Below are 18,528 nucleotides of genomic sequence, written 5' to 3' on the forward strand. Positions count from 1 at the left end.
CGTTACAGTTACAGTTACTCAAAAAGTAACGAATCGTTACTTTGCAGTTACTTTCTTGCAAAATAAAAATATCAAATCTACGTTTTAACTGTAAAGCATCGATAAAGGCGTTTATGCGCAAAGGCAAGGCAGACAGACAGAGAAAGTAACGAAGTTAAGGTAGAGTTTCCAAAAAAAGTAACTGTAACTGTAACTTCGTTACAAGTAACGAGTTACTTTCCAACCCTGTATATATACATATTATATATAGAATATGAGACAAAAGATTACATTAGCGTATTCTTTAGAAGGAGCGAAACGCTTCTCCCGCGTTTGAGAGGAAGACTGCCGACATGTGCAACGTCGTTATAGTGATTAATATGAAAGAGAATGACAGAGAATAAAAGAAATTCCTGCCAACAGTATCGTCCATTATTCGCTTTTATGCAGCAATCGCGCGCAAGCGAACTTAATTAGCGCGTGGTCACGCGAGAGCGAATCAATTCCGAAGTCCTCTTCCTCGGCTGCAGTCGCTGAAACTATTCGGTGCAACTGCTTTCTCTAATTGTACAAAGGCGTTTGCTCTCGAACCATTTGACTAAAGTTTGACTAAAGTTTCTTTCTGGTAAAGATTGATTGGTGTTCCGGGGTGTGGGGAAAATATAAATTTTAACATTTTCTTCTCTCCACTCGTAACCGCGATGCCTCGGTTACTAGCAGAAATACGTTTGTGCCAATGTCGAAATACAGTAGATATCACGCGTCAATTATATCATTATCGATGTGCCGCCGTCAGAGAAATTCGTGCGAATCGACTGGTAATTAAAGGAACTCTCTCAATAAATTTCTCCTATAAAAGTATACGTGAGTAACGAGAGGGACGGTTCCCTCGTTCCTGCGGCACGTGTCGCGAATTCAGTGCGGAATAGTGTACTTTTTTTCCGACTTACCGATTCCCCCAGTCCACTTTATTGATTATCCTCAGCTTCAACTCCCGCGTCTGATCGGTGGTGAGGGTGCCGGCCAAAAGTTGCCGCCGCCATTCCAATAGCTCCCGCATCACTTTACGCAACGCGTTGAACTTGTACTCCTCGCGCTCCTGAATCAAACAGCCAGGGCAAAGGATCACTAGCTTTAAATCGCTAAAAAAGTTTCATCCCCGAAAACAGAGAGGAAGACGTGTACTATAAAATCAATCCTTTTCACGTGTTTCGAATGACTGTCCATTACGTGAGGTATACGGAAAAGTAAAAAGATTCTTTTTCCTAAAAGGCGAGGGAGAAGAGCAGAAAAAGGGGGAATTATGTGACCGAATGAAACTTCATCAAAGGGCAGACTATTTATTTAGAGAATCTCTATTAGTATCAAGATACATAAATTTCAAATGCGGAGGGAAATAAATAAGTAAGAAAGGGCGAACCGTACAAAAGGATTGCAATTTTTTCTTCATCGATCGCATTTTTAATAACGAGAAAATATCCTCTCAACCGGAACACAAAGGCGGATCTTTCCGCAATCAGAAAGAACTAGGGAGGGGAGGTAGAAGCGGAAAGAGGTATGCGAGGTGTACTCACCACGTACAACCTTTTCCAAATGCCACCCCATTCCCGCAGAACCAGAGTGACTTCCCGGACCACCGGGTCCTCCAATGGTATAACGGACTCGAAGAGGCCCTCATTGTCGATTTTGCAGGGTTTCAGATGCACGTAGGAACTCGGGAAGATCCCCTTCACCGCGCGATTCTTCGTCGTGAAGCCTCTGTACCAGCCTGCAATCGTCGGGAATCCCATTTCAGTTGCATTTCACTCGACTTACGTCTGATAATGAGGGTTTAATATCCCCGGCACTGGGAACGTGTGAGCGCGCAATGCGCAACCACGCGGCTGTTGCTAATTTAGACAATAATACCGAATATCAATATTGAAATTAATTACCATAAAACGGTATTATTTAATTATTGTAAATTGATATCAGCCAATACAAATTTGCGCGAGATTGTGAAATACAAAAATCGTCTACCTCCATTATTTTACTTGATAAACAGTGCAACAATTCTATCAAATTCCGTTGACTTGAGTAAAGCTTACAATTACAATAATATCAGCGGGACAACAGTACGGATTGATATGTAGAGAGTCCTCTATTGTAAGATATGCTCCTAATATGAGATAGCGGAGTTTTCGTTAAATTAATAGACATCATCCGCTGATTCCCCATGAATTTATTGCCCTTGGAGCGGTCTGTTTAATGAAAAATTAATTCTTCATTAGATTGTGCATATAATTGTTGCAAAAAAAACTTTGTAAAATTGTATGTTGAAAAGGGCAAGTTAGCGAGATCTTAATGCAGGTCCTTGAATGAAAGAAACCGTTGATATACATTTCCCAGTGAGAAATGATTCGTCAATCGATGTCGAATCGATGTCAATTCGACGGTGTTTGGTGTCGATTCGACATTGATCGACGAGTCATTTCTGGCTGGGTTACTCTTCAATATTTTCTCTTTAACTCGTGTCTACGTCACGATAAATCATTTCTACTCGTCGCTGCAGGATGCGCGAGATTACGTTGCACTATCGCGCTTCCTTCCTGGTAATTTCATCATTTCCCTTGACCTTAAGCGATACCAGAACTCGCGGATCGATACGACGAGGCACGTCGATCTCGAGCCCGAGCGAGAAATTAGCGAGATAAGATCAAGTGTCAGATTACGTACCCGCGCACTCCTCCAGGATCTGCACAGTTTCTCCGATTTCCAGGGGTAATCCATAACGCGTGTCCCCCCGCCAGTTGTACACCGCTGTAAAAGAGATCCATAGCGTACGTTATCTGCGAGAATTGTGCGCGCCACGGCGATATGACGCGATGATATTTTTAACGAGCCCCGCCGCCGCCCCCGTCATTCATCAGTCATAACTAGATCTCGTTACATCGTCCGCGTAAACTAACGTGGCACCACGACTGATAACTGTTAACAGCGCGCGACGAAGCGATGCAATCATGCCTATTTGCATTCACTACGAGCTTATGAGCGATGCATGATAATAATTCTTGGTGCCGGATTTGATCGGGACGGTAAAATTGTGACATAATTATATATGTTTAAGAGTTACAATTCACTCCGCGTTAAATTATATGATAATGTGATACAATGTGCAGTGCAAATTATACCATTTCGTCTGTGTATGCTACAATTTATATATATGAACAAATATTATCTTATTTATTCATTAGTGTTAATTAATATTACATATATAATTATATACGTGTGACGTATACATGTATTTAATTTTGCAAAATTAAATATAGGTATACATTTGTGTATTGTAATATCCGTTTTATCGGTACAATGTGCTCGCGAGCAATATAATCGAATGATAAGATTCTATCGTCTTTACAAAGATACGGCTTTGTATTATAGTTCATATCTTCGCAACAGCGTGTAGATTTTTCTAAGCGTTTTACTTAACGCGTTGATAACAGTAATAAGTAAGTTTGTAACAATGATCGCTTCGACCGGGTTAATTTTTCCCCGCGGAGATTAATAGCGCGGGCTTCTTTCCTAGAATTGTCAGCCGCGCTAAGCCGGCTACGGGGTGCCGGATATGCGTGACGATGCACGTATGACGAGCCAGCTTCCGGTCCTCGGTCGCCGGAGAAACGAACGCGAGACGCATCTCAATGAGCGCGTCTCTCCTTCTTTTTCCGTCCCGCTGCTGCCACTCTCTCTCTCTCTCTCTTTCTCTCTTTCTTTTTTCAGCTCAACCTGCGATTTCTCGTATGCTTTGTGGCTCACGTACGCGTAGGTGATACACCGAGGTGAGAAAATATTTAACATCGATATTTCTACAAGAGAAATTGAATCTATTCTCTATAATACTTTTTTATTATTTTTTAATATAAGATAGTGCGGAGTGTAATTCAAAATATCGGAAGGTACGTTTTCAAAATGTTTTCTAAGCCGGAGCTCTCCCCCGTCGTCGGAATTTCCATAAAGATATTTCTCAAATTTATGAGTAGACTCGCTGAAAGCAATCGATGACGAATAAATTTAGTATATAACGTACGTATTTGAAAGAACAGATATATAAGTGAGTTGAGAATCGTGGTGGCCCGGAACTCCAAATTTTGTACGAGTAAAGAAGTAAATTCAGACGCGTTGGAAACGTACTTATAAAACATAAAAAGACGTTTCCTTCTCTCTGAGATCCCATCAACGAAATAAATCTAATTGCGACGCTGCGAGTCGTTCTTTTAGATTCTCGAGTCTCGAAGGCAATTCTTTTCATGTTATGCACACAGTAATTAAGAACGTCATTAATTAGTATTATCTAATGATCGATATTAACGAAGAAATAACGAAGCTGTTTTTGTGTAAAAAACTCGCAAATTACGGCGGCAACAGGATGTGTCGTTATTCGTCTTTTTTGGGACATCCTGTATACGTTAACTGGCATTACGCGTTTGCTCGCCCACGTTTAGGACTGTCTACGAGTGCGTGGGACAGCGTGGCACAATTTTTGACAGCCGCCCATGATGCCGCGCCGCGTGGATTGCCCATTTTTTTTTCCCGCGTTCACGAACAACACGGTTCATTCACGCGTATCGATTGCCGTTCGCGTCATGAAATTTGCGGGCCGTATCAATCCAAGGAATCGAAATTGAGTTTCAGATGCGAGGTTCACTTAAAGCCGAAAGCAATCAATGACGAATAAATTTAGTACGTATTGAAAGAACAGATCTAAAGGCCTGCGTCCACGATGCTAGAGCTTGGTCCAGAGCTTTCGTGGAATAACAAAGTCCTAGCATCGTGGACGCAGGTCTTAAGACAGTGAGTTCAGAATCGTCGATTAGAATTTCGGTGGTGGCACTGAATTCTAAATTCAGCAAGAGTAAAGAAGTAAACGCAGATTGCGTTGTAAACATATAAAATACAGAAAATAGCCGCTTCCCGCTCTCTGAGATCCCACCAACGAAATCAATCTAATCGCGACGCTGCGAATCGTTCGTTTAGATTTGCCACTCGTGGAATCGCGACGACGGATAAATCGACGGCACGAAACGTCGGTGTGTGAATAACGACGGTGATCCTTTTTTCTCCCTCTTTTTTTTTTACCGGGCAACACAATGAGGTATTTTACCGTGATCCGTGGGCAGAGGTCCGCGACAATGCGCTGCCACGTGTTCGCCGTGAAAGAGAGACAGTGCGATCAATAGAATGTCACTTATACGCGGAATGTTTTGCGTCACCGGATGGCAGACAGACTATTCCGCCTAGTATCTTCTGGCCTTAATGGAAAATTTCCCCGCGTAATAGAGAAGATAGCTCGAGTGAAGCTTTCTTCGTGGATATATTTGTAATTTCGTATTCGGAAACGTTAAAAATTCACGGGCAACGTAAATTAACTTTTCAGGACAATGAACGTACGGTACATCTCGTTAAGATAACTTGAATAAAAGGCAGGGAGGAAAATACAGTGGAATTACACGAGCCGGGGAAATTGTGGGTATTTCGAAATGAGCTTAATAAATGTAAGGCAAAAAAGTCTAATGTAAAACATAGTAGAATAAAAAATACACACAACATGCGCGGAATAAAAGATAATATTAATCTGCTGTACGGGTACAGTAAAGTTTGGAGAAGCAACAATCTTAACTCCCTTGTATTATAAGGAGAACCTCACTAGGAATCCATTGTCAGTTGATTTTTATCCTCTCTTTTGTCTCTCTGTCCCCTCCATAATAAAATGAAAACTCATGTAAATATTCAGGAGCGTCGCGCACCGAAAGAATTCCATTTCTAGCGCGGCACGAACAAAGGACAGGCCGCGAAGTGTTCGCGTCGCGCGGCTCTCCCCCATAGCTTTTCCCGGGGAATTAAATCGATAACTCCCTTTCTCGGCCGTACGAAACATTCGCGACCGTAGGGGGACCGCAGGCACAGATCCGGCGGCCATTTCTGTCGTTCTTTTCCCGAATTTTCCGCCCTTCCCTGACGGTCCGCTTCCTCTCTCGGAGCGTCGATGATGGGCTCCGTGTACGCCACTCTCGAGACTGAAAAATTTACGTGCCTCCACTTCGAGCGATGAAGACGCGCGGAAACGAACACCGAAAACGTACTGAAAGACATACGCGACTTCCTTCGCGAACGCTGTTAAATTTTTAGACTGTGAAAAACTTACGCGCATTCGTCCTTATTTAAAACACTCCCCTCGCGCGGGAGAAAAAACTGAGGCAGGTATTAAGTAAATTATACGAGCGCGAGATTTTACTCTTGCAATCAACATGGCGGTAAATAATAATGGAAGGTAAGTTCGCACGAGGGAACCATTAGCGCCCCCGCCTCGTGCACGCACACACGTGGGCAGAGTCACACGTGCGCAGCCGGCGTCGGATATCAATAATGTCGCTGGAAGATAGGGTTGCGACGCGTCAGAAGGGTCGCGAAATGAAGACATAAACAATGACATCTGAAATCATAGAGCGCATCGTGGACCCTCGTGACAGAGAGCACCTCTGTCTTCTTCACACGAAGAGAATTTTCTCTTAGAATATACCCTGAAAATCATGTAATTGTGGGACAACACGGCACGAAGAATTTTATGAGAGTTTTTTCAAGTTTCACCATACATTTCACTAATGAAATTTAAGAAAACTCTCATAAAATTACTCAAAACGTCATGTTGTCCCACGATTTTTAAGTAAATTTTAAAAGAAAATTCTCTCCGTCTACAATCAATTAATTTTAAAACAGCAATTGACCTTTCAATATGAATGTAAACACGTGAGCAAGTGTCTATGATCGTGCTAGCGATATCTTCGTTTGTGAATTTTCAAAAGAAATTCGTAACAATGACATATGTTTTTATCAGTTTCGCAAGTCAACTCGAGAATTAAAAATGCGTTAAATCCACGAAAAACAATTCACAGTACAATTCATACAAGTTAAAAACTTTTTTACTAAATCGCGAGCGCTCCCTCTGAATTTTAATATGCACACAATGGTATGTATTATATTCTTTATCGTTTTAGTTTGCCGTGGACCTGCGGGAATTCAGACGCGAGGGGGGATACAACAAAATTCTCGCGGTTGCGCAAAATACCGTCGGTCTATTTTCCGCCGCGCGGCCGAAGCGGACGCCGCGCATTTTTCGCGCAACGGAAACGTCGCTTTATGCACGATCATAAAATGTCAAAAGTGCCGGTGGGTCATAGCCACGCGTGCACGTATACATGCGACACGCCGGCCGGCCGGCCGGCTGAATTACCGGGAGCTTTTTGCGCGCGTAAAATGTGGTTAACAAACGGGGAAGAAGGGACGGCAGGAAACGCACCGATAACGTCACTCACATTGCGCGAGATAGCTGATACTAATATTAACATTTATGCGCGGCTGAGTGGATTCGAAAGTTGCATCCCGCCGATATAGACGCGAGACTCGCAATGTATCTTGAGGAATGTCTGCCGGTATAAAAAATTTTTATTTCTCGTGGAGTTTATTCGTCATCTTTTTGACATGTCAGCGTTTTTCGTATGTTACGCAAAACTTTTTCTACGTGTCTTAAGCCTGATCTACAGTGTGCTCTTCGCGTCTAGAAACAGCCTGTTTTACATAAGCAACTCAAAACGCTTAAAAACTTTGTCGACATCATACGATTGTTTGATGCAGAATATATTATACAATTAATCAACTTGCATAAATTATTTAAATGAATTTATCAGCTACAAAATAGAATGTCTCTAGACGCAAAGAGCACATTGTAGACCAGGCTTTACGCTCGCGAGCGCAAGCGTTACTCAGCGTGTATATAAAATTTGTCCGCATAAGTTTTGTGCGAACAAGAGTACAGAGGCGGGCCGATGATACGATCCCACTGTGAAATTTGGAATGAAAGTAGAATTACATTTTTTCAAAGTGCACTGTGGTATTACGGGGCACCGGAAACGGTACCGGCGGGACACCGTAAAAGGAGGACGGTGCTCCGAAGGCTCTTCCGATATTTTCGAGTTAAAATGGATCTGCCTTTGGTGGTTCGGAGCTTATGGCACGAGGGGTCTCTCGGTAATGGCAGGAATAACGCATCTGCAGACCTGCCACGAGAGACAGAGGAGGTGAAAGAGCGAAAGAGAAGAGAGAGAAAGCGATAAAGGCAACACAGTTACGGTTCTACACATCTACAACGGTCCCACTAAAAAGAAATAATGCATAGGGGCATGACCGCGTGAATAGTGCCGTACATTGGTAGATTGGAAGATTGTGCTTCAATCGCGTCGCTAACATACACACTTGGACCGTGCGAGTCCGACCCGTAGCCGAGAAAAATCCCGGAAGCAGTCACGAGCGAGCAAGGAGCCTGCGAAACGTCCCACATCAGAGAATGGAAATACGTTATTTCTTGCCAAAATATTTCGTGCAAAACTCTTTCTAGGTCACTTAAGTCTGATCTCAAATGTGTCCTTTGTGTCTAGAAACATTCTGGTTTATATAAGCAAATCAAAACGCCCCAGGAAATAGATTTGCCGAAATACCGTCTTATGAAATCGGAATTATAAGTGAACGAATTTAATTCGACATTATTCCACCCCTCGCCCCATTTCACAGTCGTGGATGAAAAAACAATTTCCTGGAGTTTTTGAAACATTCTTGGAAATGCAGAAAAATTCTTGGAATTTTAGATAGTGACACCTCTTTGCTGAGATCATGTTCTCCTGATACTTTTCTCAGTTTTCGGGATTCTAGACTTTCGCGTTTTAAAGTTTCCCAGTGGGCATTGGTGTACATGATTTGCGTCAGCGGTTTACCCCTCAATTTTTTCGCTGCTCAATTTCATCGTCTTCTGTTTCTGTCGCGACCATTTTCTCCAATACGTTCGCCCGTAATTATTAGGTATATTCTCCTTGCTCGAACCTTTATCTATAATAAGAAATTTTATAAACATTCATCCCAGATAAGTGACCCTTGAGGAATGCCGATATGATTAAAGGGAGGAAGACCAAGGAATCGATGAGCCGGCTTTCCACCCTGATTAAAAGCGCTATTTATCGGATTAGATCCGCTTGCACTGCTTGAAAGAAGATTATGCCAACGGCGATGGTAACGACCTTAAACTGAACGCCGGGGATTAACGCGAGCGTTAATTGATCGCGAAAAAATGCCGGACGAACGACGCCGGGTAAATTGATTCCGATTCCGGAGTCGGAGTCTCGTTCCTCGTCCTCGCGCACTTTTCGCCGCGTCAGAGATTCTCAACAGCAGACGCGGCCACTTAACGCGGCTAATCGCTGAACGTGGATATGCCAGCGATAAAATCCGTTTGCATATTGCATCTAAACATATTTTGTTAAAAGAAAATATCTCGCGATCCTTTAAAAAAAAATTTTTACAAAGTTCTTTCCTATATAAAAATATTTCTTTGCGTACGTTCTCTATACAAGTTTCGTATAAACTGCTGCGTCGTTATATTTCGATTATGTCGAATAACGTAAATTTGTGTGTAACTGCGAGCTACAGCATTTTTAATGAAGACAACAAGAGACAATATTAGTTAAAATAATACACGAGCCTCGCTCGTTGTATAAAAACAAATACTGGAAAGTTAAAGGGGCCATGAAAAATACACAATAAAAGGGCCAGTTTCACAAACAACGGTTAACTGCTAACCGAAGATTAATTGATTATTTGTCTCTTCTTAAATAATAAGATGGAAAAAGATAGGGAGTCGACTGAACCCTAGCTAACAGTGAACCGGTGTTTGCGAAACCGGCCCTTAGAGTTTATTGTTCAATGGAGGAAAAAAGCATTGCGGGCGTGTTTAACTGCGCTGAATCCTCTTCGGAACAGTATTTAAGGCCAAACGAATTGAATGGGAATTAAAAAGTAATTAGCATGATACGAAACGGAATACAAATGAAGAGAGTTAACATAATATAAATGTATTATGTTAATGAATATTATATATAATGAATATTAATTGGATTTCTCCACGTCAGATTGTTCCACGTCTCGTCATTCGCAAGCTAGCGATTGTACACAGAGATAAAGGTTTCTTTGGATTTAGTATTCCTATTTATTTGGTTGAAATTTGTTTCATTAAAACAATATATGCTTATACGAAACATTATATGTTTTGAATAAGAATTTTGTTGTTTTATTCAAACAACCTGTATTATTTGATAGAAAAAACACTATTATTTGAAGTAATATCTTTCAATGAAATAATTATATTATTTGGCCAGGCGCTTATAAAGTTTGGTGCTGCCACTAGATGGCCGCCGAACTCGTAAGTAAAATCGCGGCAGCTATGATATATAAGCGACCGCATCAGCAGACGCAGTTTAATCATTTAATGGTCTATTTTTTATTATGGCTGAACATAGTGTACTAATTCAGTGTTTATCTTTCTTCTTTTAATGAAGGGAAAATTCTAATGTAGAGAGAGAAAGACGCAGTTTAATCATTTAATGGTCTATTTTTTATTATGGCTGAACATACTAATTCAGTGTTTATCTTTCTTTTTTTAATGAAGGGAAAATTCTAATGTAGAGGGAGAAAGATGTATGCATATACATTTGTTTCACATATTTTCTATCAAACGATAATGCTGTTTGAATGAAACAATAATATCGTTTAGATTAAAGAGAATATTCCTTTCGTTTCAAACAAATATTTTATTTGAAGTAAAGCTATTTATTATTTGAAGGGTCAAATAATCATATTTGTTGAAACAACAATTGGTTTGTTTGGACTATTCCAAAAGATAAATTTCTTTGAATCTAATAATATTTATTAAATTCAAAGAAACCGTTCTCTCTGTGTAAGAGTGTATTTTCGACGTCTGGTATGCCGCTCTAGATACCCTGACACTGGAATCCGCAGAGTTTTTACCAACTCTCTCGGCGCGCTCCGCGCTGTAGCTTTACTAATGACAAAACACGATAATCAGGTTTCCCCGTATAGCTCCACGCGAAATGAAAGATAATATCGACGCGCTACTACTTTAGCTTTTGACACGGCAAATCGCCGGTGCGCGCACCAAAATTAACGTCCTGCGAAACGTCGTCACGGAGAATTCCAACGTCTCCCTTGTCGCACGACAAATTCCTTAAGCGTGCGTATCGATTGGCTGCAAGATGGAACGCTTCTGGAGGCTCGGCAACTTTTCTATTTAGCGAGCGATCGACACGCATTCGTAAAAAATTTGTCGCACGACAAATGAAACAATCTTCTGAAAACAGTCTTCGGCTTTGAACTTGGAAACTCCGCTACCGCGAGTCTCACGTTCGCGACGTTCGGGAGTAAGGCTGGTATTACATTTGTCGTACGACAAATTTTTCAAGCGTGTCAAGTGGCTGCGGAATAAAAAAGTCCTTGAGCCTGTAGACTGTAGCTAATCTGTTCTGCGGCTAATCAACGCGCTTGAAATGTTTGTCGTGCAACAAATGTAATAGCACCCTAATAAAAAATCTCTATATAGATACTGCAGAACTTTTCTGTGCAACAGCCAATCAACGCGCCCGACAAATGTAATACTAGCCTAATGCCGGTATTACATTTGTCGTACAACTTTTTCAAGCGCGTTGGCTGCAGAATCGAAAATTTCTAGATACTCAAGAACTTTTCTATTCAGCAGTCAATCTGACAAATTCGTCATATGACAAATGTAATATTAGCCTAAGGCCGGTATTACATTTGTCGTACGACAACTTGTTCAAGCGCGTTGGCTGCAGAATTTAAAATTTCTAGATACTCAAGAACTTTTCTATTCAGCAGCCAATCAACACGCCTGAAAAATTCGCCATATGACAAATGTAATATTAGCCTAAGGCCGGTATTACATTTGTCGTACGACAACTTGTTCAAGCGCGTTGGCTGCAGAATCGAAAATTTCTAGATACTCAAGAACTTTTCTATTCCGCGGTCAATCAGCACGCCTGAAAAATTTGTCGTACGACAAATGTAACCTTAGCCTAAGGATGCTGGAATTGTCTCGCGGTCGGTCGTCGCGCGTCGAGAAAGCGCGGAGGCGCGAAATCCGGGACCGGGCCCGGCTTGTCAAGCGCGGACCTTACTACTCGCGCGCACGATCAATGCATGAATGGAGCACACGCAGGGGCACTCATACGCGCGCAGCGCGTGGCGAGAGCGCACGCACGCACGCACGCACCGCCGGCGAGCGCGAGAGAGCCCGTCCGTCACGAGGATCCCCGCGAACGTTGTCCGTCGCTGTCACGCCGCGCGATCGGTCGCTCAAGCCGGGCCGCCGGAGCCGGGCCGGAGCCGGAGGGCCGGCCGAACCGCGCCGCGAGAATTTGACAGCTCGCGAAGCGGAGCGCCGGACGGGAAGCCGCAGGCCTCGCGCACAGAGCGCAACGAAAGCCGACTTACCGACGCCGTACTTGGTCGTCTTTGTCGTCGTCCACATCTCGAGGGCCGGACGGCGCGTCGACGCCGACGACGTGGACCCGTTTGGCCGGCCGATAGCCTACATACCAGGGCGGCGGCGCGCGCGCGAGCGCGTGTCGCGAACTCCGCTCCCGCGCGATCGACGAACGCGGCGAATTTTTTTTCTCTCCTCTGTATCACGAGTGGCACGAAAACAGAGACATCAGGGTGTGTTTGGCCGCACGAGTGTCACGCACTGCGCCGCGCGCGACCGACGACCGACGACGACAACGACACGACTAGCCGTAGCGCGAGCGGCGTTGCCGGTGCAGGCCGCGGGCCACGGCTGACTGACGGCAACGCCGCGCGTTTCGGCGCGCCGCCCTTTCCCTCCCGCCGCCAACCCCCGCACGAGGCCGGCCGCGCGCGCGCGCGACGACGCCGCCGCCGCCGCGTCACGTGGTACACGCGTCCTAATGCACGGAGCAAGGAAAATAGCTAGAGGCGCACCGGCGAGGGATATTATTAAAAGGCCGATTCTCTCTCTCTCTCTCTTCGTTTTGCGGAAGTGCGTGACCGCCCGCAATTTCGACGGTCAGAGCTCGTGAGCGAAGTTAATTCGACGATTTATTATTATCCGGATGTATATCGCGAATGGGAATAATTGACGCGGGCGTGACAAGGGTAAGATTATAACTTGGTGCCGCCGCGAGCGGAGCCTGGAAGTCCGGACGCACGCCCGAAGACAATTCTCAATTAAATTGTTTTTACGTCGCCCAATAGTCTCTACCGTGGGACGTCCCGAGGATGTTTTCAAGGCACTCGTGATGCCTTCGAACGATGCAACCACCGATTACGTCCTCGCGATACCCGGTTGATCACGCGACTCGCTAATTCCGAATACCCCCCCCCCCCGGAATCGCGCTTCTTCGAAACGTGGAAAATCCCCCGACTCTCACTCCCGTGCATTTTGTTGCTGAAAAAAAATTATTCGGTCGCGAAAGGATTAAAATGCGAAGAACACTTTGGATAGTAAAAAAAAAACTTCAAATTGACGTCGATTCGACGCCGATTGACGAGTCATTTCTCGCTGGGAAACTTGTTGTATTCTTCTGCAGCGAAAAATTACAACGCAACGCCGAAGATGTGACGAAGTATACAACACAGCGGCGTCGACCAGTTTTCAAAAACCGGCGAACGGTCGTGCGCCAAGGTCCACCAATCGGGTCCTCGCGGGATCCCCATAAAAATGTTATGGGAGTTTCCCCTCTTCCTAGCCTGTTACCCGCGGGATGTCAGGTGGTTAAAAAATCGTTCGAAGCGGTTACCAACGGTCGTGACTGCGTCTCTCTCTCTAGCTCGAGCCGAGGACTGTCTCTCGGGCGAGAACGTTTCAGGATCACGACGGGACAAGAATCGGGCGACGAGGATGCGACCGGACTCGCGCAGCGTCTCGTTCACGTTTCACCGGGAGGTGCTGAGCGCGCGGAACTCGCCGGAGACGGTGCGGAGCCCGCGGAACCTGCGCCAGCGCCTGCAGGATCGATTCGAGAAGGACCGGGGATCGGCCGGCAGCGGCGCGAAGGAGAAGCCGGCGAAGGGGAAGGAGTCGTCCGACCGGGCCTGGAACAACATCAGCCTCGGCAACGTGTCCGCGGACTCGAGGCGCGCGCTGAGGAACGGCGCCGAGAGGCTGTCCAGGACGATATCCTCGGTGCGCACCACTTTCGGCACGATATCCCAGGTGGGCCGAGTCGACGAGAAGTCGATTTTTACTTCTTGCTACTCGCCTCTTCACTGGCCTAGTTTACACCGTTCAGGTCGTTACCTGTACATACCTTATATTCGACCTATTCGTGACGGTGTAAACAATTGGTAATAAACGACTCCACCTGACTTGGGTCAGAGGATCAATTCTGTATCTTACAATATAGTGAAGATGCTAAAAGCGAACGGCTTTGTCTTTTTCTAAGAGGACAGAAAGAGACAAAGTTACTCTTAGTAGCGTAAGATACAGGAATAACCCCTAGGTCTCTTTTTCGCTTGCCTTTACCTGACGCTGGCCGCGCGATACAACGCACATAAACGCCTTGCCGCAAACGCGAAATGTACAAGTATAATGCGTTATGATAACAAAACAATTCCATAAATATGTATACCGAGGCGAAGCGAACGACGCTCGATAACGGAATCCTTTTCTCTGCATAGAAATTCAAGAGTTCCACGCGTAGGCGCCAGCGGCTGGAGGAGCAGCAATCCCCGTCCAACATGCAGACGCCGCAGACTCGTTCCCGCCAGCTCCTAGGCCGCACGCCGACCAAGCTCTACAGCCCCTTCGGCATCGAGTCGCCGAGACACGCCTGGAACAAGGAGAACGAAGTTAGCACGCCGGTACGTGCCTCGTCGCCGGAGTGCAACATGCGCTACATACACTGTAGACCGTTTCGCTTCGCGAAAGTGAAGGGATTCTCCATGTTGAGATAAGGGGTAACTCGAGACTACCACATGTTGATCTCTCTTTCTTCCTAGCGAACGCAGTCAGGTTTGCGTGCCTTGTGTGCAACGATTGTATCGATATATATATGTATATATAATTTATTTACGTTCGATCGCATAGAAGGGACCCGTCGCGAGCGACGCGAATCCGTCATCGAGCCGGAAATGATATCTTTTTCTCTTCTTTTTTTATATACAAGTAGCCTTCACAGGTATGCTAGCGTACCTTCCACGATATTTATAATATAATATATCATTCCATCGCTTTCCCTTCGCGTGCGTATATCGCAAACTCTTTCTACTTTTTTACACGTATTTATATAAACTTATACATCTACGCAATAATATACGCAATGTGTGTATGGCAGGGCCAATGCTTTGTACTCGACCGCGTGTCGAAAGCGCTTGAAGGGGCGACTGGAAATGTTGAACCTGTTCGCGTAAATTATCAAAAATAAGTATATCGAATTAAGATTTTCGGTTTCTTTTTTATTTTATATACGAATGACGCCCCAAGAAGTGATTTCTTGCGTAAATTTTTACACTGTTCGACAATGTAAATTTTAAGTTTGTCGCGTCATAAACCGAGGGTATTTCACAATCGCTCGTTCTCGGAAAGTTAGGTAGCTTCTCCGAGAAGACGTAAAACGCACAAACGATTTTTATTCTACTAATGTTGTATCTCGGCTATTATGCTTTTACTTTTATCCTTTCCAACTAGATTGTCGTGAATAGCCTCGCGTCTTATTTGATACGCGAAGGATCGAGCGCAAGAACCGAGTGATGATTTTAGAAAATTGTACGAGAAAAGACTCTGAAAAAATCACGGTGTTCCATTTTTTTTTCTCGCGTACGATGCATCTAAACGTGTCTCTGACAAGCGTATAACTATGAAGTATGTATAAAGCTAATATTACATTTATCGTACGACAAAACGTAACGCGATCCGACAGGAATACATCCGATATCATGTTAATTTAACGATTTATAATTCCGATGCGAAGATAAGGTTGGAGTTTTTAATCGTCGCGAATACGAGATAATTCGATTTGCATTATGTTATACGATATTTGTATGTATTATATTTTTAATACGATTGGACTCGCTAGAGCTGCTTTTTCGTTTTTAAACACAACGTCTCTGAATTTTTGTTTCCTTAGATTATTACCAGGGTCGATTAAAGCGCGTTGATAAACTTGCATACGACATTGAAGAGTTTCTAAGACATACATTCGTTTTCACTATCCCCAAAATCCGTGACATATATTACAGTCACTGATGTGCGTGATTGTTATGTCTCGTTTCCGCTGCTAAAAGTTGTAATAATGTTCCAACTCAGAAAATGCGATTATTACATAATGTAATAAGCCGTAACATGTGATTGTAACAAGATTTCCGTCACGAGTATGTTTACGCATGCCCGACTAGAAATCTCTTTTTACATCCACGTTTTATGGTTGTTTATCAGCTGTCAAGGGAAAAGTTAAGTTCGTTACCGGAGTATTTTGAAAATGAGCTGAAAGGATATCGACTGTTTTGTCATTCAGATATCTTGTTCTGTAGTTACAAAGCGCAATAATTCTCGATGTATCATTTCTCACTTCTGACGTCATGATCCAACATGGCTGCAGTGAGTAGGAGCCCAAGAACCATAATTCAAAATGCAACTACAAATCGTTCATCGACTTGACTATATGAACTTGTCGACGACAAAAACTCCATCCGTAAGAAAATTGCGTCATGTTCGAAAAGAAACCGGTTCGCAGGACAAAGGTGGAAACAAACGGTACACGAATTCACACTTCAAAAGTCACATACTGCCTTGGACCCGCACCTGAACCCCCTCTTGTGTGTTGTTTAGTAAGACTTGCATTATCACCTCGTAATTGCATACTTTGCGAAGCGGAGGATACAGTCAAGTGTCACGTTAAGGGAAATAAATAATTCAAAGCTGTCCTAAGAATACCGGAACCAGAGAGAAACCTGAGAGCGGCCACGCCGGTGTTTTACTTGATACCATTTTCTTCGACTGATTCCGGCGCCTGGGAACACATCGTACACTTCCAGGACCCGGCCGCGCTGACCTCTCGGATGACATGGGGAGGGCCCACCACTGCGACTCACTGGTGTGGGCCGCCACGGAATCCGGGGCTACACCGGACTCCGCCCTTCTCCACGGACCGTGATATACGGAGGTGGAGTGCCCCCGCACTCCCTTCCCGTGCCCCTGAAGGGTCCTACGAGGCCCTAATCGCGGTGTGCGAAGAAGGGCCTCAGGGTCTCGGTTGGCTAGCTTTTCTCGCGCGTTTTCCTGAAGAATGTCTTTGCAGGCGGTTCTGGGGGAGATTCGTCTATAGTGTGGAGGATGGTCCAAAAGAGAGGGGTTTTTAGCTGGTTTTCCCGCTTCACGGGTGAGTCCGGCATTCTACATCCAACCTACACCAATCATTCTACATCCCACCTACATCACTCTACACCATTCTACATCGTTCTGCATAGTTCTACATCATTCTAAATTTCAAATCCTACATCATTCCAACACATTCTAAATCCTAAATTCTACATTATTCTAAATTCTACATTCCTCAACATCATTCTTTCGTTCTTCAACATCAAAAATTGATTCCTCAACATCAAAACTGATTCCGAGACTTCAAAATCTGACTCTTCAACTTCGAAATCTGATTCTCCAACATAAAAAATTGATTCTTCAACATCAAAAATTGATTCTTCAACGCCAAACATTGATTCCTCAACATCAAAATTGGTTCCTCAACACCGAAATTGGACTCCTAGCCATCAAAAATTGATCCCCCAACATCAAAAATTGATTCTTCAACCTCAAAATTTGACTCTTCAACTTCAAATTTTTACTCTTCTACATCAAAATTTTTGATGTTGAAGAATCAATTTTGGATGTTGAAGAATCAAATTTTTGGTGTTGAAGAGCCAAATTTGAAGTTTAAGAATCAATTTTCGTGTTGGAGGATCAATTTTTGGTGTTGAGGAATCAAATATTGATGTTGAGAGATCAATTTTGATGTTGAAAACTCAAATTTTGAAGTTGAAGAATCAAATTTCGACGTTGAAGAATCAATTTCGATGTTGGGGAATCGAATTTCGATGTTGAAGAAGCAGATTTGATGTTTAGAACTCAAATTTTGAAGTTGAAGAATCCATTTCGACAATGAAGAATCAATGTTCTATGTTGAAGAATCGATTTTTTATGTTGAAGAGTCAATTTTTGTGTTGGGGAGTCAAATTTTAATGTTGAAGAATCAAATCTTGATGTTGAGGAGTCAAATCTTGAAGTTGAAGAACCGAATTTTGATGTTGAAGGATCAATTTTTGAAGTCGAAGCAATTTTGATGTTGAGGAATCGATTTTAATGTTGGAGAACCGATTTTGAAGTTGAAGAACCGATTTTTTGAAGTCGGGGAATAAATTTTGATATTGAAGAATTAATTTTGATGTTGGAGGGTCAAATTTTGATGTTGAAGAGTCAAATTTTGATGTTGAAGAATTAATTTTGGTGTTAAAGAATCAAATTTTGTGTTGAAGAATCAAATTTTGACGTTGGGAAATCAATTCTGATGTTGAAGAATCAAATTTTGATGTCGAGAAATCAATTTTGGTGTCGGAGAGTATAATTTTGATGTTGAAGAAGCGATT

At 43.5% G+C, this 18,528-nt stretch overlaps 2 protein-coding genes across 3 annotated transcripts in view; one reads left to right on the forward strand and one right to left on the reverse strand.

Annotated features, from left to right (window-relative positions):
* LOC105562668 (dedicator of cytokinesis protein 3) overlaps nt 1-12,776 on the reverse strand; it is a 56,566-nt gene extending 43,790 nt beyond the window's left edge. For both annotated transcript variants that reach the window (XM_012013679.1, XM_012013678.1), the window contains exons 1-4: nt 12,364-12,776; nt 2,695-2,778; nt 1,554-1,747; nt 930-1,078 (exon numbers count right to left, since the gene is read on the reverse strand). In XM_012013679.1, the coding sequence (XP_011869069.1) occupies nt 930-1,078; nt 1,554-1,747; nt 2,695-2,778; nt 12,364-12,400 (464 nt within the window). In that variant the 5' untranslated portion in view covers nt 12,401-12,776. The remainder of the gene's footprint in view (nt 1-929; nt 1,079-1,553; nt 1,748-2,694; nt 2,779-12,363) is intronic.
* Nucleotides 12,777-13,323: 547 nt separating this feature from the next.
* On the forward strand, nt 13,324-15,986 carry LOC105562670. The gene is made up of 3 exons (XM_012013681.1): nt 13,324-13,659; nt 13,719-14,104; nt 14,569-15,986. The coding sequence occupies exons 1-3, from the start codon at nt 13,653-13,655 to the stop codon at nt 14,842-14,844; spliced, it is 669 nt and encodes a 222-aa protein (XP_011869071.1). The 5' UTR covers nt 13,324-13,652; the 3' UTR covers nt 14,845-15,986.
* The last annotated feature ends 2,542 nt before the right edge of the window (nt 15,987-18,528 follow it).

Source organism: Vollenhovia emeryi, unplaced genomic scaffold (genome assembly GCF_000949405.1).
Source record: "Vollenhovia emeryi isolate VEMERY1.0 unplaced genomic scaffold, V.emery_V1.0 DF939185.1, whole genome shotgun sequence".
Classification (NCBI taxonomy): domain Eukaryota; kingdom Metazoa; phylum Arthropoda; class Insecta; order Hymenoptera; family Formicidae; genus Vollenhovia; species Vollenhovia emeryi.

Bases quoted from the DNA above. Each gene is read 5' to 3' on its own strand.
- LOC105562670 (XM_012013681.1), top strand. The intron at 14,105-14,568 runs GTGGGCCGAGTC...TTCTCTGCATAG, and splicing joins CTTTCGGCACGATATCCCAG to AAATTCAAGAGTTCCACGCG.